Below are 22,441 nucleotides of genomic sequence, written 5' to 3'. Positions count from 1 at the left end.
AGCATAAGTCTTTCAAACAGTATTAAAAAAAAAAAAGTTTCAAGTTTGCCAATCCCACCTGCCTGATAACAACCAAACAGGGAGCACAGAATCCTAAATTGTCTAAGGCAAAAAATAATTGAACTTACTAATTCTGAACAACTTTAAATACTACAAATAGCTAGAGGTATTAAAAGGTGAAAACACAGCTGCTTAGGAACCAAGACTCTGCAACTTTGCAACATTCCCGGTATTGTAAGGAGCTCTTTCCCATTATAAATGCTGCGTCTTGTACCTGCACTGTTTGTTCTTCCTTCTTTCTGCGCTCTTCATCTTGCAAGCGTTTTTGTTGCTTCTTAGACACCACTTCAGTAAAACCATCATCATTCAAGTTAGACTGGGAGTCTTCAACTACTGTCACTTCAGGGTGATCATCAATAATCACAACACCTATAGAAAAAGGAAAGGTATCGATGGCCCTTCCCTACTGTTTTAACAGCTTCAGATGCAATACGCAATAAAATATACCAAGTCAAAAACTGCTTTAGAGTAGAAGCAATTTCCCAACAACCAGCTACAGACGGTGGCCCTGACTATAGCTAAGCTTCCGCTTGCTGAGATCACTGCTGGTGAGTATCAAGAGAGGGACTTCTTTAAAATTATTTTTTAATTAAAGAACTGGAAATTTGAAGGTTTCTGTACCAGACTCTCCAAGAAATAAGAGTGAAAACTGCTCAAAACAATATGTCTTTTCCAAGGAAAACTCTTCCTGAATACCAGCTAGAGGTTCATCAGTGATATCCACTGTCTTTGCTTACGAAGGTTAAGCAAATTATCAGATATCAAGTGGTAGAAAATGATCTGAATGGCAGAGTTGAGAGCAGGTGGCAGAACAAATTTTTTCGCAGCTATACATAAAAATACAGTGACATGTCACCTTTCAGAGGGATACACTTGTTAATTAGATACGACAAAGGTAGCAATAATTGAGTATGTGATTTTTCTGTGTTTTTGTTTTTAAATGACCTTTCTTCAAAAGTTTTCAAATATTTAGCTCTATATGCAGCAAAGCTAGTAGGATTTACAAATTCTTGTTAGAATTAGACATTATCAATACATACTTGCGTAGTTGTTAAGATCAAATTGAGACAAGGCATCCACTTTTTCCTTAGGCTTCTTCGGGCCAGCCTTGGGCTCCTCTCTCTTTTTGCCACTGGCATCCTTGGTGCTTTTTTGTCCTGGAGCAGTAACGCCTTCTTCCTGATGCAAGGAATTGCTGTTGGTTGGATCAATAGCAGGCATACTTGCTGTCTGGTCTTCAAATGGTCTGCATTAGAAAAAAATTTCGCGGAGAAAATTAACGACCAGCAACAGAGCATACTCAGGAAGACTAACAGCCTGATGCAGATCACAGCGTAGGGCTACAAGTGTCTACTGTGCGGCTTTTAAGACATCCAGATTTTTACTTTCAGCTCCTCAACGAGCAGAAGTTTAACAGTAAAGCTATTCTGGGGACACATCCAATGTCCTGATGTCAAAAACGAAACACAGAAAAAGTATATAATTTTAATGTCAGGCCCTACTCAGTCTACACAGAGACCAAAAGTATGCAGTTCAGAACTCCAGTAAACCCTTCAGCATAAAAAAAATACAGAAGTTTGCAGTACACAATGTGAGCAAATACACACAGCAATACAGTTGCTCCATAAGCTCACTTGCAAAAAGCTATCTGAAGCCACTGACAAAGTCAGAGATTTGCATAATTCTGACTTTCCTGTGGAAACTGGAAAATCCAACTTTTGCTTTAAAGTGCTTCCAGGTCACATTTAAGTGACTAGCCAAAGAAAGTCTTCATATTTTTAATTCGGAGTTTAGGGCACTGATCACAAGTTTAAGTCTAGGCAAAACCCTGCCTTGGAATATAACAAGGTTGCTATATAGCAGGAGACTCCAAGGTACAGGGCACCTCCCAACTACCCAACTACCGCGCACTGTGGCTACAAAACAGCGGGCAAACAGTAATGTTAAATGACTGAGTTTCAATTTTTAGCATAGAGAGAAGTAAAAGCTTTATTCTCAATTGAGCATTTCTCAATATGCTTCTGTGTGTTAGGTGACTGATCTAAGAATAAAACAAGTCAAATGCAATGCAGCTAGAGGTATTAGACTGCAAAACTGCTTACGGTCTTCTCACATTTACATTTCAGCTTGCATCCAAATCTCGAGAAACACAGCTCAACTCTGAGAAACAGCACTGCAATTCTTTTTGCTAGGCTCTTTGAATAGAGTGCTCTGCTCTTACTTCCTTTTTCCAAGAGTTTCTGTATGCACACAGAAAAAATGTGAAGTACATAGCCACAGGTGCATGTACTTCTGACCACGTCTTACTCCTTTCTACCATTTATTACAAATCTAAAATGGCTACCAAAGATTCTGAACCACAGGAGGACAGCAGTATAAGTCCATGGCCATACGTGCTTCCTAAGAGAAGCTGGCACTCACCCTCTTTTTCCACTTCTGGGAGGAGGTCCACTCCGCCTTTCACTCCGAGGCCCCGAGAAGTTCCTCCCTGGTTTAGCTGGCCCATTGTTGCCCCTTCGGTTTTGACGGTCTATTCCAGGTCGCTGACTAGAGAAACTTCTCTTGGCTATTTCCCTCTTCGGAGCTCCAGTGTTTTCTCCTGCTTTTACAGCCACCTGTGCTGCTACATCTGCTGTTTTCTTCTCATCTCTCTCACGCCTCTCATTGAAGTCGCTGCTTTCTGAGGCTGTTTCCCACTCTTCGTTTGCCTGGTCCGAAGAATTCTGGTTGGATAAGTCTGGTGTCTTACTCCCCGAAACATCCAGTGCAGTATTGGACTGCTCGTTAACTGCATTACTAACCGTAGCACCTGTTGATGAGCTAGTTACTGCCTCATTTATCTTTGATGCGGCCTCTCTTTCTTTTAGGCGCCTGAAGCGTGGTGGCTTATCCTGCCTTGGAGGCCGAGCAGGCCTTTGTCTTCGTGGCCTTTCTCTAGTTGGATCAAACTTCCTCTCAAATTTCTGAGGTCTTTTATCAACTGGTATGTGACCATAATGTTCATTTCTTCTTGGAGGTTCCCCATCTTCTGGTTTAATGATCTCTGTTTGCCTAGGAGGGTTCCACTGATTGTCTCTGTAGGCTGGTCTCCTTATCGTAGACGGACGCGGAGGACGCCCACCAGGATCCCTACCGCCACGTCTAAACATTCCCCCTCTGCCTCGTCGAGAAGGCTCTCCTTTAGGAAGGAATCCTGGTTTGTGCTTATTCTCGTCTTCTCTTATGTATGTTTTTTCTAGGGATCTATTGTCTATTCTGATATTGTTTTCAGGTTTGAACGACAGGGGCTTTGGAGGCTTCTTGCCATCAGCTCTCTCCTCTCTCTTTGGGTGCTTGCCTTTGCTTAGGCTGTCTTTGTCTGAAAGCAGAGTGTCACTTGCACTTTCATGAACTTCACTGTCAGAATCTGTTTCTGAACCATGCTGTCGTCGCCGTTTTGGGATTACTTCAAAATCCGAACTCTCGCTACGAGTTTCGCTCTCTTCCCTTTGCCTAACAGGCCCTGAAGGCACATGGTCTGATCTAGGCTTGTTATCTCTGTAGTGTGGGTACTCTCTATTATGGCCTCTACTGCCCCGGCCACGTCCTCCATAAGAACCTCTGTAGCTACGACCTCTCGAGTAATATTCCCCGCGACCTCTACCTCTGTATCCCTGATCCGGGAACCAGTCTCTATCCCTCGCCTCTTTCCAGTATGTTCTAGGTGGTAAGCCAGGCTCTCTTTTTACTGGTCTGGTTTCCAAGCGTGGTTTCTCTATAACCTCCTTGCTAGCTACCTTCTCTATCTGCTTCTCTTCCTTTGCTGTGGCAGTCGGCTGCTGAACGTGCGGCTGCTGCTGGGCTGCAGGCTGAGCAGGTGGCTGCTGTGGCACAGCAGGGGGAGGCTGCGGAGCAGCGGGCTGGGGAGCTGGGAGCTGCTGCTGGACTGCGGCTTTAGCTGCTGTCTCAGTTTGACTGCTCTCGGGGCTTGCTAGTATTGGAGCAGCATCCTGGGTTATCTTCTTTGCCAGAGGAGCACTGCTGGAGGTGGATGCTTCCGGCTCCGCCTGAGGCAGTGGCACTTGAGGTACTTCCTTTTTGTCACTTTTTTCAGACTTGCCAGGTTTTTCGCTAGCCGTTTTTTCTCCTTCTTTCTCCTTCCTCTGCTCACGTTCTTCTCGCTGTTCACGTTCTTCTTTCATATCTCTAAGCACAGGTTTTTTTATAGGACCAGATCTTCTTACCGGTCTATCACTGCCTTCTTCTCTTCTGCTATAACCAGGCCGAGGACCCCACCTTGTTTCAGACTTAGGTTTGAATGTTTTTTCAGATTTTGGTCCTTCTGATGTTCTATTACTGATCAAAGTTTCTTTTTTTGGCTTAATCTCAAGTCTCTCCACTGTCTCCTTTGTCTCAACAGGCCTGTTATTTAATTTAGGGATATTCGTTGCTGCTTCATTCCTCTGGTCTTCTGATTTTAGAGAGTGACTTGAACCATGGGAAATGCTTCTCTTTAGAGAAGAATGACTTTCCCCCACAGGCACCAATTCTTCCTGAGAGCTGCGAGCAATGTTCTCATCAACTCCTTCGAAATTAACTGCTGGGCTAGGTGTGTCAGTTTGGAGAGGCTGTACATCTTCCGAAGGCCTGCTTGGGAACTTCTGTACCTCCACCTCTCCTGATTCTCTGAAAAAGTCTGTCTTTGGATGAGAGTCCAACTGGTTGTGTTCTACAGGATAAGCAGCAGGGACAGCAACTCGTTCTTGCTCCAAGTGTGCCTCAGCCCTAAAAAGAAGCAATAAATAATGTTGGGGAAGGGAGAAAGAAAGTTTCTATTACAAATATTCTTACTTAAAAGTAATCTTTTATTCCCTTTGATACGAAGGATTTCTGTTTGCTCCAGGAAGCAACAGGTATCAAATTCACAGTGGCTGCTATTCATAGAGATCCATTTTACTCTGCTTACGAATACAACGTCAAATGCACAATTAACTTTAGGAACCTATTATTTTAAAAGCCATTTCAAATGGAGCCCCCAAGTTAGCAAGCTAATGTCACAAGTACTACCTAGAGTTTAGCAAAGTGAAAAGAAATCTGAGGTACTTTAAAGATGCACACATAGCCTTCCTGACTTTTCATTCTGCAACAAACTCCCGCAGTGAACACCTTGGTTTATACCACTTTTACTTAACACACCACTTTCGTACTAATATACATTGGAGAAAAGGTCTCTGCTGTGGCAAGGAGGGAGAGAAGACGGGGAACAGAGCAACGCTGCAGGAGGGTTCTACAACACTAAAAAAAGACTCAAAGCTATTAAGACAATCACCACCCACCAAATTACGTTAAGGATCCTAAACAAGGGGCAAATTGACCTTCTAGTCCCTCCTACAGAGCAGACATGCCTTTTGTTTTATGTACAATCAATATGCACTTGCAGAATTTCAGTTATACTTCAGAAAACCACAGTGCCAAGTACATTGTGTCTCTCTAGCCACAACTCCTTTTAAAGCTTGTTAACAAAACTTACAGTTTAAACTGTGTTTTATAACATGAATTATACAGCTAAGTGTTTAAGGACATATGGCTCAGAGAAGTGACATGCAGGAGTACATAACTCAGGCTTACCTCAAGTCTTCAGGCTCGTCTAACACTTTGGGAGGAGAACTAGCTTGTTGAGGTTCTGCGTGGGGGTATGGGTCAGACCCCCACATCACGCGGGGCTCTGACAAAGGAACAGTGTGCTCTCTTGCTGAGCGAGCTATATGTTCAAATGAATCTGAACTAGTTGCGGATCCCTCTATCTGGTCTCTTCTCATCAGTGGTTTGGGAGGCATAATTCCTGTGACAGATTTAAATTCAACAATGGAAACCATTATATTATTACCAAAGAGACCTGTCCCAGAAAAGACTATAGGAGGTACCAAAATACACTACACTCCTCCCTCCCTTTTCTCTGAGACTCCCGCTGTTTGAACCAAGTGTCTATTCACCACCAGCTGACCTCAGGAAGACCAGATCATCTTCACCACTAGCATCCTATCGACCACAAAAAGGAAAAGTTATCTGCTTCCGCTCTAATGGAGAAACAAGTTCTGGAGGTCTGTAAACTTGTTGAGGAAGTTTCTGCTGTAAGATCTGAAGGGAAGGTGGGTTTTAGTACTCGATTAAGGACCTCGGGTAGCTTTTCTTGCTCTTTTTCAAGTCATGTTACTGTTTTCACTACCTTTGCTTGGCTTGCCATTTCCTCCACTCATTCCTTGCAGACTCATTCCCAGTATTCACTCCTCTGCACTCCCTCCCAACTCTTGCTCATTAGCTGGTTAAGTTATCTCCTTTACATTACATGCCAGACTGGTACTGTTTTTGCACAACGGCTTTCCTAATTGCAAGTAAGATGGCTGTTCCACAAATTAAAAAGCACTTTTTAGTGCCAAGAAAAGAATCCCCAAACGACAAAATCAGCAAGACTCTTAAGGTGCTAACAGATAATAAAGAATAATATAATTTCAGGTATATTTTCATTTTTATAAGGAACGTAATATAAATACAGGTGTTAACATACAATGAAAGGGGAGCAGTAAATATACTATTTTACTCAGTTTACTCCAGCTCAAGCCAACTTTAAAATCTGTGACAAAGTAAGTTTTTTGTTGACACTTTGAATACAGTTTTAACTGTCACTAACACACCTGCAATACAGGACAAAGCTGTGATTTCACTTTACAGTCAGAGATATATAATGATACATAACTATCATTTTCCCATTGTCATTAAAACCTACTTGACTGCAAATAATGAAATTGCATAGGCCTACCTCCCCTCCCCACCCCAAAATTTGCAGTGACTATCCACAACCTGGTTACAGAAACTTTTATTCCAAAACCCAAGAAAACTCAACAATCAAAAAGGCTGCTAGGTTTTACCTGGATGAATAGGTGGCATATCCATGGCAGGCCTTCCTGACATCATTCGTGGGTCCATATAAGACTGCATCATAAGCCACCGTGGATCAAAGCCCATAGAAGCTAAATGCTGAGGATGCGGTTGCATGGGCTGGTAGAGAGGTCTATGCTGGGGAGGAGGGACAGGGCCACTAGAAGGCTGTGAGGGAGCAGACTGTGGTAGTACACCCTGCTGCTGTTGCTGCCACTGCTGCTGTTTCATTTGCTCCTGCATAACAGAAAGAGTATCACAAGACGCTTTAAGATGGAGACTTGGGCAGAATTAAAATAACCCTCGGGGAAACTAGAGGTGAAGCTATCCCCATGACACTATGCAGCCTGAAAATTAAGGACAAGCATGTACCAGGATGAACCGGGCAGCAGGAAAACAAACCGGACAATTTAGAACGGCTACCGCTTTGCTGGTATTCAGAAGAGATACAAAACAACCTATACATTGTGCAAGTCGCTAATACAGCAAAGCGCTCTTCAGAACTTAGGATCTGAGTGCAAGTTACATCTGTACATGTCAGAAGCCCTTTAAGGAAATCCGGCAGGAGAAACAATCATCAACTTTCAGATTCCACAGTAACTGATGCAAGAACAGGCCAGTTGTGTGTCTTGCCTTCTGCTCAATGACATACTTTCCAAATATTGCTCTGCATGAAACATTTCTCCCTTCCTTCCAATGCTATAGATGTTACAGAAGCTGGAAACCAACAACTTAGCCTTTTTTAAGCTCATATAGTCAGATTCTTCTCCAGAACGAGGCAGAAAAGTTATGTTAATGTTATTTCTTCTTTTAAATGAACTAGTTAGTTACCTGCTGCCTCTGAAATCGTGGTGGCAATGATTTCTGGAACTGCTTAGAATAGCCTGAGGAAACAGCAGGACGAGGCTGAGATCCTGACTCTGGCTCACTTTCGTGAGTCACCTGTGAATTCTCTTTCTCATTCCGACCACTATCTTGTCGGGTAAAGACTGGCTGGTCTTCTGGAGGAGGAGGAAAAAAAAAAGGTTAGACATTGGAAGCAAGCTCTCTCAAAGTGAATCTTAAAATTACAACAATTTTACATTACCCTGAAAGTGAGATTTAGTATTTTTCTAAATGAAAATAGCCTGCCTTTTCTAACCTCAGTTTTAGTTTCCAAAAATCAATAAAGTTAAAAAAAAGTCTAAGTACAAATAAGCCCCTGACAACAGAACTGGTGTTAACACATCCCCATATCCCTTTTAAACTCAAATAAATTGGGCAATTTACACTGTCAATGCCAGTGGTTATGACTGTGTGAACTAAGAAGTACTGTGAATATGAATGCTACCATATTAATTCTGAACTGACTTTTTTGTGAACCAAAATTCAGTTTTACACTGTTTTCATCTGTAATACAATCTTATTAAGCACAGTCTAACAGAGCTCTCCTTTGGCACTCAAGCTCCACTACAAAAATGCATCAAGTTTAAATGTTTGTTCTTTGTGCCTGCTTCTCTAGGCTGGGTTAGAGAACAGAAAAGCAGAAATATATGTTGTTGTTTAGCAACACGATTGCTGGCCATCCTTTCGCAAGGAAGGAAAGCCTGCTATTTTTTCTGTATCCTTCAAAACCCAGCCTAAACCACAGAATCCACAATTTCTCCTTTAAGGCTTTGAAGAGTCGGCCAAGCAGGTCTAGGCCTCAAAACAAAGGACAGTTTGTGGCTACAATGTGCTAGGAAAACAAATGGTCTAGATGCACTAGACTAAGCAGGCGTGCAAATTAGGCTCCTAAATTACAACTATGCTCTGTGGCTCAGCTTTAAGAGCAGACAACTCTAATTGGGCAAGCGTACCTTTTTCTTCCTTGTTACTCCTGCTTTCACTTTCTTGTTTTTCTACTATAGGTACTGCCACAGGTTCTTCAGGCTCCAGGACCTCAGGTACTGGCTTCTCTTCTTCTTTCTCCTTCTCTTCCTTTTCCATTTCCTCTTCTTTCTCTCTCTCCCTTTCTTGTTCTTTTGCCTTCTCCAGTTTTTCTTTTTCTTCTCTCTCTTTTTCCTTCTCCCTCTCCCTTTCCCTTTCTCTTTCCTTCTCCCGCTCCCTCTCTCTTTCTCTTTCCCTTTCCCTCTCCCTCTCCCTCTCTCGTTCCCTTTCCCTCTCTCTTTCTCTTTCCCTTTCCCTCTCCCTCTCCCTTTCCCTCTCCCTCTCTTTTAGAGGGTCTTCACGGGAGGGTTTCGTCATGCAGCCAAATTTCTCATTTAACCGTTTTAGCTTTTCTGCACAAGCTGCTTTTCTTTGTTCTTCCATTCGTCTCTCTTCCTCTTCTCGTCGCTTACGGGCTCGCTCAACTGCAGCTGATATCTCTGACTGCTGTCTTCGCCGCTGTTTCCAAATTTCATCTTCATCTGGTACTGGTTTAGGGGGAAAGGGACCCTGTCTTCCAGGTCCTGCCTGGCGATCGGGAGGAGGGTGCTGCAATATTAAAACCAGCAACTCTAGTAAAGTACATATCATACCAGTCAGCTAAAATACTACATTTTAACTATTTGCCAAAACTTAATACTCGGATGGCGTCTTCAAACAGCAAGGTTTGGAAGACAAAGCAAGCGCCCACCTTCCTGCTCCAGGTCTGACTTATGAAACCTGAGCTCAGGGAGGAGAGGAAAAGATTCAGCTGGGCTCATGCCACACTTCCTCCCCCATCACTGCTAAGGCAAACGGACTGTGCAAAGATGACATCAAGCATCTTTTAGGTTTGGTTACAGTCCACTGAATCAGAGAGACTCAGGGGAGAGCTCAGACAGGAGTCCCCACCAAGGAGCCAGAGGATTTCAAGGTAGCTTATGATACCACAGAGATTTTAATAAGGACCATTAAAAATTCACAACAAGCTACCACCTACAGATTTCACTAGAGACATCATCTCTGCCAATCCACTTCACCTCTTCTCACATCTTCACTTTGGCTGCATTCAGCCAGCACCCTCTTCAAGACCTACCTTGCACCCCTGTCCTTTCTTTCTAGTCCCTAAACGGAGCTGGATAACCTAAAGCTCCCGAGGTTCCCATGGACTGCATATGCAACTTTGAGATGGGGCTGCTTTACACAGTAAGCAGCATGGCTGTGTTGGGGTCCCACTCTTACTGGCCCCAGGTACTATCATTTTACTCGTCACAGAAAGGGCTTATCTTTTATGTGAAGCATGTTTACTGTCTAATTCCTTCCAGGACAGCATTAAGGCTCTTAACTCAGGGAAATAAAGACAGCTCTAATCTTTCTTACCGGTGGTAGAACGGATTTTGGATGAAGAGCAGGACCACCTCTTTCATGTATAGAGGGCTGTGCTGGACCTCGATCCTATTGGATTGAATACAGTACTAGGGTAAGCAAGCTCGTAATGACAGCCAGGTTGGCAAATTTTAGATTTATTGTTTTCTACTGCATTAAGATCCAGCAAACTACCCTCCATCTGATATAAATGTGTACACAAAAGAGGGCAAGAACATATCTATTTCCTGTACTGAGAACAATTACTTTAGAAATGTCACACATCCAAATATCAGAGTTCATGCTACTGCACTATTTTCCCTCAAATTCAATGCACTGTCAAATCCTTAAAGGCTACATGGTCTTTATATATAGAGAAAGAGCAAGTAAAACAAATTCGGGATCCTCCACCTTCAGTATTATTGGGGTCAAGAGAAAACAGTTTCCACAAAGTTTTCAGACAAAGCCGACAATAGCTTTTCCTAGAAGGAAGAGGAGAACCAATAGGGCTCAGGTAGGCATAAACTTAGGCAGTTGCCAGTTGTCCTCTACTGCAGGATAATCCAAAAAAAAAAAAAAACAACAAAAACCAGAAGGGCTGAACTGATGAATTCTGCGTGGTCTCTGTAAAACATTTCTGCCTGAGAAGTTAAGCAAGTTGACTACGTTGTGCTGAAGAAAGTGAGTCATGATATAAACTCAGGCAAGATACGTAGGCCAACAGGGTAGGTTTACCCAGTGCCACCATAAAACATGACAGACACCAGCACAGCTTCATTCACTGTTACAGGGTACGGACACACAAAAGTATCAAGTTAAAGTTTGTCAGCTGAGCCACAGCAACTGAGCATAAGTTCTCATCCCCTCACAACTGTGGATTAGAAAGCACTAGATGAAGACATGCTATTTTTATTTTGTGACTAGAAGAAGCTAAGCAGCACCCGATCAGTTACCACAGCTCAGATCAGCAGCAGCTACTAATAATTTCACACATGCTCATAGCCCTAATAGACCTGACAGTTTGGAAAGATACCTGAGTCAGGCCTCTTCTGACAAGGCTGTTGCCAGAGGAGATGGAGAAGAAAACACAAACCTGATCAAGCTGAGAGCTTTTGCCATAGGACACTTTGGTTGCTGTTGCGGAAACCTGGGTGGCAGACTTAGTACTTGTCTGTTCTTCTGCTTCCTTCTGGCCGTCAGGGCTCTGAGAGTCTTTTGATGGTGTTTGTTCATCACTATGCACAAATAAATGAGAAAATTGGAAGGTGTACTCCACAAACGTGTTTGGTGATTTACCTCCTATCCTCAAACTTTCTTAGCAAGAGTAGAAGTTCCTCAGTCAGGACCACTTCTACTGCATGCCTAACTAATTCGAGCATACAGACAGTTACGCAATTTAATATTGTATTAAATTACTGGAATAAATGTTGTTGGAGTGAGTAAGCTTTGGCTCATTTCATTGTACTTTCCCAAAAGCTAAGCTAGTTCATGTCCTTTGCATAAAACTGGCAACACCAACTCACCCACTTTCCTTCTCTTTTTGACTACTTCCTTGCTCGTCGTCATCACTGAAGTTCAACTGCTCAGTATAATCCACTTCACTCTGAGCACCTGTTGCACATGCAAATATTCAGTTAATCTTTCAGAAAGATTTCATGTACAAATAACAAAAAAACATTAATCTGATGTTCTTACCTGCCCAGCCTTCATCGGCCTCAGCATCTAGATTATCAAATTTATCTAGTTCTTTAAGTTCGCTAGCACTAAGAATGGATGGGCGCTCAACAGGTTCTGAACACCATGACGGTGGTCCTCTTCCTCTTGGCCCTCTAAAAGAGAAACAGAAGCAAAGGCCACTGTCACTATTTGTCCAGCAACACGAACAGACAAAAGGTCAACTTGCATGACAAACAATTACTTCAAGTAGACAGTGCTGTTCTTTCAAATACAGGATATGAATTTGCGGCATGTGAGACTACTGTGTTTGAAATTACTGCTACACCACCATACTGACTTCTTACGTTTTGGAACGTTTCTGGAGATAGTTTCATAATGGAAGAGAAAAAGTAGATGCTATAGCCTTGTCTGCACACTTCACAACAAGCCCAATGTTCTGTGTTTTTTCTTAATGGTAGAAAACCACACACCTTGTTGCTTGTGCAGCGCATGCACAAGCCTGACATCCTTCATATCACCAACTGATCCACCTCAGAAACATTTCTTTATACTTTCCACGCTTTCTCCAATGTCTAAAGTTCTGTACCTTCTCCCATCTCAAGTTCTCACAGTCACCTCAGTTTCTCCTGCCTCTTCCCTGTTCCAACCCCAGACTGACTGTCAAAGTTTGTACCTCACTGCTTACAGGATCCCCTATTCTCTCATGCACGTGCACAATCATTTTCGACTACAGACAGAAAGGAAGAAAGTTATTTTTAAACACACATCACAGTTCTACTTTAATTGGCGAGCAGTGCATTTGAGAACCAGGGAGCAAGCACTTTCACTATGACAAAGGAACAGTCCTTTTACAGACAGTGTGCTGCTTGAAATTACAAAGATAAGGCATCCCCAACTGTCTCCCGCTCTCCCAAATCAAAAGTCCTATGAAGCACAGAATTCCCTCAAGTTTTGCAGTTGACTAGATGCAGCTTTCAAAGTGTTCTGCAACACAAGGGACGCCATGGCACTGCTCTGGGCAAACCAACCTTGTGAAAATCTAACCAGTGACAGTTATTAAGCAATTAATAACTATAAGCTAGATATTCAGGGGGTGGGTTGTGGTTTTTTTTTTTTTTTTTTTTTTTTTGAGTTGCACGCAATTCAGAACCATACAACTGTAACACTCATAAGGTTTCTTACCTGCTAGGCTCAGAATTAGGAAACCTCGTTGGACCTTGCATGGAAGGAGGATATGCCATTCTCGGATACTGATTAAACATCTAGGAAAAGTTTAAAACAGAAGCCATTTGTTAAAAGATATCATTGCATTAAACATACTGATAACATCAAAGGAATCATAATGGAAGTAAAGGAAAATTCTTTACTTGGGACAGCTTGCTGTAGTTACAATGTGTGAAATCAGGCCACCCAACGTGGAGTGACTACAAGCCTCCATCACTTCCTGACAAGCTGAAACTTAGGGCAGGAGCGGCAACATGTAGCCGCATCCTGTGAGGAGTTGGTTGCCATCCCACCTTTCTAGCAAAGCTGCTAGTATCTGGCTGGCCTTTCAGGTGAAAGGATTAGCAGTATATGATTGGCATTTTCTCTTCAGTAGAAGGCTAGTTTTAATACAGTAACTGCACACTCAAAAAGATACATGCAGACTTTCCCCTGGGAGTATGGCTTACTATGGAGGAATGGAAACGACACGAATTTAAAACTCCGCAGTCTAACGTTCAAATGTTTGTTTACCTAGTGACGAAAGTAACGCTGATAAGCATTCTGGAAATAAGGAAATCAAACGAGCCAATAATCACTTCCTCCTGCTTAAAACCTTTTCATATAACCATCACTTACATAAGGTGGCATCATCGCCCTGTACTGAGATGAGATAGCTGGTTGCTGCTGACCATTCAGCTTGGGCTGAGGGACCTGTGGTAATCGCACGTCCTTCTTCTCTGCTGCCTTCTGGGCATCATTTTGTTCTCCTGGGGCTGCAGCATTATCATCATCTTGTCCAGGAGTTTTAGCTTCTTGATCAGTCGGAGAACCAGGCGAGTTGTTCTTATTACCACCTTCTCTCCAACTGGTAACATCTGCATGGACAGAATCAGTACGAGGGAAAAAAAGAACAAACAAAACCAGACTTTATATTACAGATTCACAGACAAGTATGAGGGAAAACACATTCTCCCTACTGAGTTTTCTGTGATACAGTAACCCCTGTGCAAATAGGTGTTCATATGTACCACTCAAACAAGCGATGGCTACCTAAGAAAAAAAAGGGCTGCCTTCCAGTCTTCCTCAGGCCTACATCCAGCTGAGCTCCTGAAGGGCGAGAGTTAAATTTATAGATTGCTCTAATAGTCCTTCTGACCTTCCAGAATGCAATGCAATTCTTGGAAGGGTATCGATAATAGTACAACATGGAAAACAGCTTAGCTCTGGTTAAGTTGGCCACTCTATTAATTGGATGTCTCGATGGTATATAAAGAGCTGCTGTCAAGGGAAAGAACAAGCTGCTTAAGCAGCAGAGGCCTACCACGAATGACTAAAGCAGCTCAAAATGACATACCCGTCTACTACATTCCCAAGACAGGTACCCAGAGTCTGGCTCAGCTCTGACTCACAAGGATGGAAGGGAAGTGATGAGGGCTGTATTTCTGAGTGCGAGTGTCTAGTAAAAAGCCTAGGAAAAGAGATTCAACGATCTAGCGCTTGTACTAGGCAGCCCATTCTTCTGGAGCTTATTGCTCATTAGAGAGCAGGGATTAGGACAAAAAAATATTAAGGATATGAGCAGGGCTGCTAAGTTCTAAGGATCAGCAACAACTCATAGCCATCCACTGCACATGACACACTCCTAGGAAGGATCCCCCACCTTATGCAGTGCTAAAGCTAGGCTCTCAAGTTCCCATCAGAGTTCTTCCATTATCCTTGCTGTGGAGCATGGCTGCTAAAAGGACAGTACTCATCAAGCTTGTTTAGCCCTCTGCGTTCAGATTAAAAAGAAGGGCTTAATGGCACGCATCCTGCTGACCAAAACCGAGGCTGGAACAGACAAAAACAGCTATTTTCCTAGTGCTGGGTTTTTTTGACATCTCTGGAATTTCTTGTCGAGTTATTCTTTACACCAAAACCAGACGAGGACCTGAAGAAGCGTACATTGCCTCAGTCTGCACAGCCATATGCTTCTACACTGAAATAAGTCAAGGAGAACCTAGGCCAGTAGGCTCCAGAAAGGGGCTCGGGATTCCCTGAGAGCCCAAGCCACTGCGACAGCAGCGTGCATCTTCTCTGCCACAGGCACAAGGTAGTGCCAACTGCAGCGCAGGAAGTGTTCTCTAGGTCCAAACCCTGACAGAAAGCTCAGAGGAAAAAAGGAATCCTACTCCTCATAGGAAACAAGCATAACTCCAAATGCCTCCCTATTAGAAGAACTTGGGGAAGGAATACACTCGTCTCCAGACTGAAACATAACACCAATCTTGTTTATGATTGTTCCTGATCTATCTGATCACCCAAAGCTGAAACAGATCTAGCTAGTGAGAGCACCTGGGAGAAGAGCTAAGGATGCCCCAGACTTTCCTATCATAGTCCATTCTGACCTCGCAGGCCAAACTTCCAAATCAGAATTTTTCAGGCTAGGCATATGAGTATTAATCATTTTGGGGCAATTCTAAAGACTATTTTCATGGTTAGTTAATATTAGCAGAGTACTTTAAACAAATTTTTAGCTGTTGTGGCATCCAGGAGGTAGAATTAAGAAAACGCCAGTATTATGCAACTAGCAAAAGCCCCCTGAAGAACAAGTGGACTACTGACCAACTTGGGAAAGTGGGGAGTGAACTGCAGATTAGGATTAAGAGATATATCCTGTTTCCACACATAGGGAACATGTGAGAGCAGGAAAAAAAAAGCCGTGCTTCCCCCCAAATCCCTATTGACAAGTTCTTCCACAAAATAACCATATAGTGAAACAGAGAGTTACAAGAGTTTCCTATGGGAGGACAGTTTGGCTCATTTTCAGCTGTTTATGTACCGCAGAAGCATGCTGATTAAAAAAATCCACTCAAGTTATTTTGATGAGGAGTAAGTAACCTTGTAATAAATAAGTTCCACAGAAACGCATGCAACGTCACAAGAATTTGTAGTATATACTTACTTTGTGGTCGCAAGTTGGGTCCAGATCCATGGAGCTCTTCGGGTGCATCTTTCTCTTTACCTGACTTTTCCTGATCCCCAGCTGCCGGCAGACTGGGAAACTCTTGCTGGAAATAACTGTTTACTTGAATAGCTGGACCTACACAATAACATAATCAAAGTCACAAACTTCTGTAGTCAAAAGAGTTCAGAAGGTTACCCTGCAAGTCTGATCATCCTTAAAAGGTGAAGTTGAAAGCTACATTAATTTACTGGTAACACAAAACTCACAGAAGCCTAGAGCAATCCTGGTAAAGGATTCACGTTTGCTACCAAGTACCAAAGTTGTCAAATCTACTGGGCCAATTATCACATCTGTCAGGACTGAGAAAAATCTTGAAACAGCCAAAGAGACAAATGGACAGCTTGAACTGCCCAAAGGAACAAGATGCAACACAGTACTTAAGTTCCTCAGTTCTATTAGCACCCTTTCTTCAGGCACAAAGATTTCCCTTGTTTTATTCACAGCAACTACAGTCAATCCAAGAACAGGCAGTTACGTTACTGCTAAAGCCCCTAAGATTCATTACTGTTCAAATAACAAATAGTTCTGCTGGACTGGTGAAGGCCACAGTTTTATCTTGTGAGAAAACGTAGGTATCAGAACTGTAGCATTCTTTGATTCAAAGCAGAAGCTAAGAAACCGCTAAACAGGAAGACAATCTATGTTTGGTCTCTCTACCAGGTATAACAAAAGCCTTAAATTCCAATTCACAGTTATGTCAAGGGTTTTAAAGAAGTCAATCTGCCTAACTGCCAGACACACAATGAACATTGACCTATTAGGCAACAGCATTCTGATATCAAACCACTGATAAACTTGCTGAGGGAAAATTTCTATTCAGTCTGAATAACGCCCTGTCTGTATATCTGTCTTTGCTACTGGATATTTTAAGAGACAGCATGTTAGGCCATATAGACTATGGGGCAAACTGCCAAAAAAGTGATCCGAACATACGCAGTCCAAAGAACACAACCCCTTGATTTTTTTTTTTTTTTTTTTGGGGGGGGGGGGTAGAGGGGGAGCAAGCTTCCTTTTACCAAATTTTTTTTTAGCCAAAAGCTAGAAAAGTTCCTCTTTTCTCTAATGCACAAAAAAATCCTTCAGACCAATAAACTGGCTAAAACATAGGGATCCTGATGTTTTTCAAGATTAAGAGTCAAGCACAGGACAAAATCCTCATTCTCTTCACTTTTGTTGTAAAGGTATGACAACAAATACCATAATATTTATACCTGTGCCTACAAATAACTGTGAGAACTTTCAAGCTTTATTCCAACTTCACCTCCTACAGGTCATGTTAACTGTTTTTTTGTAACAGATATTGGACTCTTGATATGCCCATTTAGCTACATCCAAAGCCTCGTTTAAGAGGACTGCAAACAGCAGTCAAGCCAAGCAGCTGGTCTGCCAGGCAAGGGAGCCTCTTCAGAGGTCCTGTGGCATGCAACATTCATGAGTCTTATGCATCTTGAAAATGTTTTCTGCTCAAGTCTACAATGACAGCAACAATGTTTTAATTGCAAAGCAATACCATCCTCAGTGATAAGCTCGACAGCGCTCAGGTTATCAACCTGATCAACCTATCAAATAGCTAGGCTTTCAGCCAACAACAGTTCAGCAATTAAGGTTTGCAGAGATGTTATAGCAGCAATTAACCTCACCTCCTAATCAACATGAGAGCTGAAAAATACATGCTGCAATTAAATTTTAGAAGTCCTTCCTTTCTACTTGGTCACAAGTAGCATCAGAGAAGGATTTAGTCTTGCCTCACTCAACTGAAGTCGTACAAGAGCATGAATGCTGGCCGACTTCCTGCTGGAACGCACACCAGGCATCCGGAGAAAGCACAAGCCCCACCAGCCAACTGCAGATCAGGAAAATACGAGCATGACAGGTGGACCCTGAGTTTCTAACCGAGGAGGACAGCAAGCAGTCGATGCCAATTCACATTCTGTATTCCTTCTTGAAACACCAAACCCACTACCGCATTAATTGAATGAAACGAGGGCGCCATCTGGGATTGGCGCAGAATTGCCATGGCAACCACAAAATAATTAGCTAAATGCATTTTGAAGCCACTGAGCCGAATCACTTTACTTCCTGTGTCACACTAGCAATGATTTTTATCAGCTCACATAGAAAGGTTGATTTCCATACCAATGTTAAAAAAAATTAAAACCTCTATCCTACAACACTCCTGCAAGACAAATTATAGAGCTAGCTTGAGGGAGCAGACTGTCTATATTAGAGAATGGAGGAAACACATGAGACAGGAGATCAAGAAGTACAGATTCTAAAGAACTGCCTCTTCGAATACTTACTCAATAAAAACGGCAAAGTCATTAGATGTGTGATGTTAATAATAAGCTCCAAATAAAGGCTTAGAAGCTACCTCCATGTAATACAGATTTATGCTACTGTTCTAAGATCCCTGCAGAAAAGAGCTCACTACATGAAAGCCAAAATTCCGTTTTTCAGCTGCAGAAAGCTTGCAAGTCTCAGATTTAAGACAACAGAGCAAGTCATAGATTATTTTCCATAATGGAAACGCAGAAATTCTAAGTAACCTCTCACTCCATACACAATTTTAAGTCGGCTGAAGAATGGGCTCTAACCTGCAACAGGAACACTCAAACTAAGATCCACAGTAAGGGAAATGATTTTCCATCCTTTCATATAATTACATAAGAAAACCACCTTTAATACCCTACCCCAGCAAAAAAAATAACCTGCTTGAACAGTATCCCTTTAAAAAGAAACCAAGGAATCGAAGAGAAAAAGGGAAAAGTAGTGTTGCAACAGATATTTAAATAGAAGCAAGACTATACACCTTTTGAATAAAACATTCCAGAATAACGACTAAATTGACCACTAAGCATTTATTCTCTCCTTCCCGTGCCAGAACTATATGCATTAAAAATGCAGGGATTTTCCTCCCCCCATTTCAGCCCCATTCAAGATCTTGTGCTATGACCACCATTGCCCTGCCAATCCAAAAAAGGGGCTATGCAAGTCCTTTAAAAGGCACTCAGACCTGCTACCCACTAAATTGGGCTGGAACTCATTTGTGTGACAAGGGACTGGCTCACCTTCGGGCCAAGAAAGTTGCTTCCACAGCATTCTTAGTCCCAGCTGGCTCGGTCAAGACTCAAAAGGTTGCTGAGTCTGGATCTCTCACAGCAGCATTCATAGCCCGCTAGGCCAGTCCAGATTCCCTCCACCTTTAACACCACTTACCATCGCCTTGCCCACCTGGCTTGGTACTGGCCCATGATTTGGCAACAGGAGCTGCTTCCGGAGGAGCAGGAACGGCAGGTTTTGGCTGTGTCTGCGGCACTTCTGGCTGTCTGGAATTAGAGGAAAAGCATTCATGAATACAAGACACACTGAGAACAGAATGAGAGTCTCAGGATTACTACTGCAAACAAATGCATGAAATGAGGTAACTGCAGCTGAAGAACCAATAACTACTTTTCTGTAGAAAAGCACTTCCACATATATCAGCAGTTGTTACACTAACAGTTAAAAATTGGAATAAATTGGCTAATCCATTCAAAAGTGGGTTTCCCAAAGTGGAGAGGTACGAGTGAAAGCGGCTGGGCAGAAAGGGTAATCTACGAACAGAATTACAACTTTTAAAGCAGGTTATTAGATGATCAAAAACCAACCAATCTACAACCATGGAAGGGAAAAGTTTGGAATAATGTTCTCTTGGATCAGGATCAGGGGCTGAGACAGGAAAGCAATTAAAAAAAAATACCATCATGAACTGAGAGGAAGAAGACAGAAATAAGTATGCCAGAAATCATGAAGTACAAGGAACTGATAAGAAAAGCTAAAGACATCATGAAAAAATTTACAAGTACCAAGGATTAGAACAAAAAAGTTGAATTCTATTGAGAACAAAGGCACAGTCTCAATTTCAATATGCAGCAATGAAGAAGAGGCAGACATTTTCAATAAACATTCATTTTGTCTCAATCTAAGAAGTGAACACATGCTTGAGGAAGATCTTTCTGGCCTATAAATCCAGCAAGGCTGTCTGACCTCTTTCAATAACAGCTATTTCTGAATTATGGGTATGCAAATAACTTAAGCACCCAAAGCATCAGTGTGTCCACAAGTCAAGACCTCCAGCTCATTGATACTCATTTTTGAGAAAACAAGAATACTGGGGGAAATCTAATTGACTAGAACTGCTTTATTGTACCAGCCAAGCAAGATCTAACGACTACAATGCTATGTTAGTTAACCTACTCAAAATTTTTAGGTTGCAACACAGACTTTAAAAAGATTATTTTGCTTAGGATAACAGATGTCAGCTTGTTATCCTCTAACATCTTTTTGTGGAAAACAAGCCGTAACAAAACTGGCCTTCAGATTTCTGTAGAAGTATCTCTATAGATGTTATGCAGTTAGTTTGGGGTTTTTTTTTAAGCAGGCAGTTGACTTATACTGCATAATATTTCAATAAACAACTGTATATGCTTTAAATAGGTCTCAAAGTAAGCCGAAATTTGAGGACTGCCACCGGAAAAAAACAAAAACAAAAAAAAACAAAAAAAAAAACAAAAAAAACCCAGTTCCTTTTGGGTTCTGCAGAAATCAGTCCAAAGCACTACACAGCAGTCTCGGAAATAGCATATAAAAAAGCATTACCAACCAAAAAAAAAAAATCACTGCACAAAGAATCGCATCACAGTAACACAGATGTAATGGCAAACACCAACAAGTGAAGGGACAAAGCGATTCAGGTTACTTAATCAAAGGCAGTCCATTCAGGAAAAAAAAAATGCTTTTCCTTAAAGCTAAATGCAGGAATATACAGTGACAGACACTTTAATATAAATGAGACAAATGAAACGATGCAGCATGCAAACTGCGGACTGTTTAAAATGTTTTCTGCATTTAATACATTGAATCCTCACGTAGTTTTAGTACAACCGTAACATTAAAATATGTAAAACTGATTAAATTCAACAAGTCACAAAATGAGAAAGTTCAAAGTTCATAACTACTAGATAAAACAGAAGCCAATAACGGGGCAAAGCTAATCTTGAGTATCAATGGATGACATCCAATTTAGTGATATTTAGTTAAAGGTAATATAAGGACAGAAAATTCTAGTGGTTTTAGTTCTGCGTCTTGCTTAATTTCACAAGGACAACTAAATGCGATTGTGACTTGTTTCCACAGACTACCAGAAGAAAAAAAGAAAACCTCCATCTCTGTTTTTCTTTACTTGCTTTTTTTTTTTTTTTTTTTTTTTTTTTACAGCTAGGCATTTTCAAAACAAACTTCGGGGAGATCAATATCAGAACACTTTATTCAACTGCAGCATTTATTAGCACGTTGAAAAATTAGAGCAGTAGTAAATACAAAAACAGTCTGAAGATTCAAGCAAAGGCCTTAGACAATCTTAGCTTAGGAGAATTTACTTGTGGCCTGGGCATACATATCCGTTCCTGGGAGCAAGTCTCTCCTCCCACGAGTTTTACTTGTCTGTGGTTTTAAAGAGCTTTATCAGAATAATGCATAATGAAAAAACAAAGGCAATTATCTTCCAGTAGCAAATAAGATGCAGTTACTTATTTTTAACAAACCATCACCTACCAGAACATACTTTAACACAAGTAGCAGGCTACAAAAAGACAGACTTCAAGATACAGAAACAGAACATTTTAGTTAAACTACTGAGTTCAAAACAGATTTAACTAGACAAAGTGCAAATGACCTCTGATGTACAGGAAGGCGTCATGAAAGTAGCATAGAGAATACTTGGCAGATGCTCCTAAACTTGTAGTTTCACAGACCTAACAAAAGCTAAACATAATAGTAAACTTCTAAAGGTTTAGTCAATTTGAGTCTTCTTTTCAGATAGATGATGCCAGAAATTGACATTTAAAACTACTAGGAATGTACACAGGAGGAAATAAAGGCACAGCAAGAAAGGGAAAAAAACATTCAATCATCTTTCACTTTCACTAGTGCTAGTGACACGCTAGCAAAACCACATCACTTTGCAACAAGCAGCAGTGCTTCAATCAGGTGATCAAGGCACTAGCTGCGGTGCTTAATGAACCACAATCACAGCTCCCAGAGCAGCCAGGACTCCAGCATGAAACTACATCTATATCCAGACTGAGCACGGAGAATTATATTACACAAAACATACAGCAGTGAATCAACATCACCACCCCTTTTGTTTTGTTAGCATCACTTACTGGTACAGTGGGGAACAACAGAGTAAAGTTTAACATGAAAAATTTCAAACAAATTAAATTGCAAGTATTAGTAGGAACGACTAGAAAAATGAAGCAGATTCAAACAAATGTATACAAAATA

At 41.7% G+C, this 22,441-nt stretch overlaps 1 protein-coding gene across 23 annotated transcripts in view; it reads right to left on the bottom strand.

Moving 5' to 3' along the window:
- PRRC2C (proline rich coiled-coil 2C) overlaps positions 1-22,441 on the bottom strand; it is a 75,314-nt gene that overhangs the window by 31,963 nt on the left and 20,910 nt on the right. For 18 of the 23 annotated variants that reach the window (XM_068951906.1, XM_068951917.1, XM_068951908.1 and 15 more), the window contains exons 4-18: positions 19,334-19,443; positions 16,055-16,192; positions 13,747-14,000; positions 13,087-13,166; positions 11,923-12,056; positions 11,751-11,838; positions 11,321-11,462; positions 10,243-10,317; positions 8,814-9,432; positions 7,807-7,976; positions 6,966-7,212; positions 5,668-5,881; positions 2,482-4,824; positions 1,101-1,306; positions 275-429 (exon numbers count right to left, since the gene is read on the bottom strand). In XM_068951906.1, the coding sequence (XP_068808007.1) occupies positions 275-429; positions 1,101-1,306; positions 2,482-4,824; positions 5,668-5,881; positions 6,966-7,212; positions 7,807-7,976; positions 8,814-9,432; positions 10,243-10,317; positions 11,321-11,462; positions 11,751-11,838; positions 11,923-12,056; positions 13,087-13,166; positions 13,747-14,000; positions 16,055-16,192; positions 19,334-19,443 (4,975 nt within the window). The remainder of the gene's footprint in view (positions 1-274; positions 430-1,100; positions 1,307-2,481; positions 4,825-5,667; positions 5,882-6,965; positions 7,213-7,806; positions 7,977-8,813; positions 9,433-10,242; positions 10,318-11,320; positions 11,463-11,750; positions 11,839-11,922; positions 12,057-13,086; positions 13,167-13,746; positions 14,001-16,054; positions 16,193-19,333; positions 19,444-22,441) is intronic. The other 5 variants (XM_068951907.1, XM_068951928.1, XM_068951929.1 and 2 more) reach the window with 3 other exon arrangements.

This window comes from Struthio camelus, chromosome 8, assembly GCF_040807025.1.
Source record: "Struthio camelus isolate bStrCam1 chromosome 8, bStrCam1.hap1, whole genome shotgun sequence".
Lineage (NCBI taxonomy): Eukaryota > Metazoa > Chordata > Aves > Struthioniformes > Struthionidae > Struthio > Struthio camelus.
This window is presented reverse-complemented; position numbering and strand designations above follow the sequence as displayed.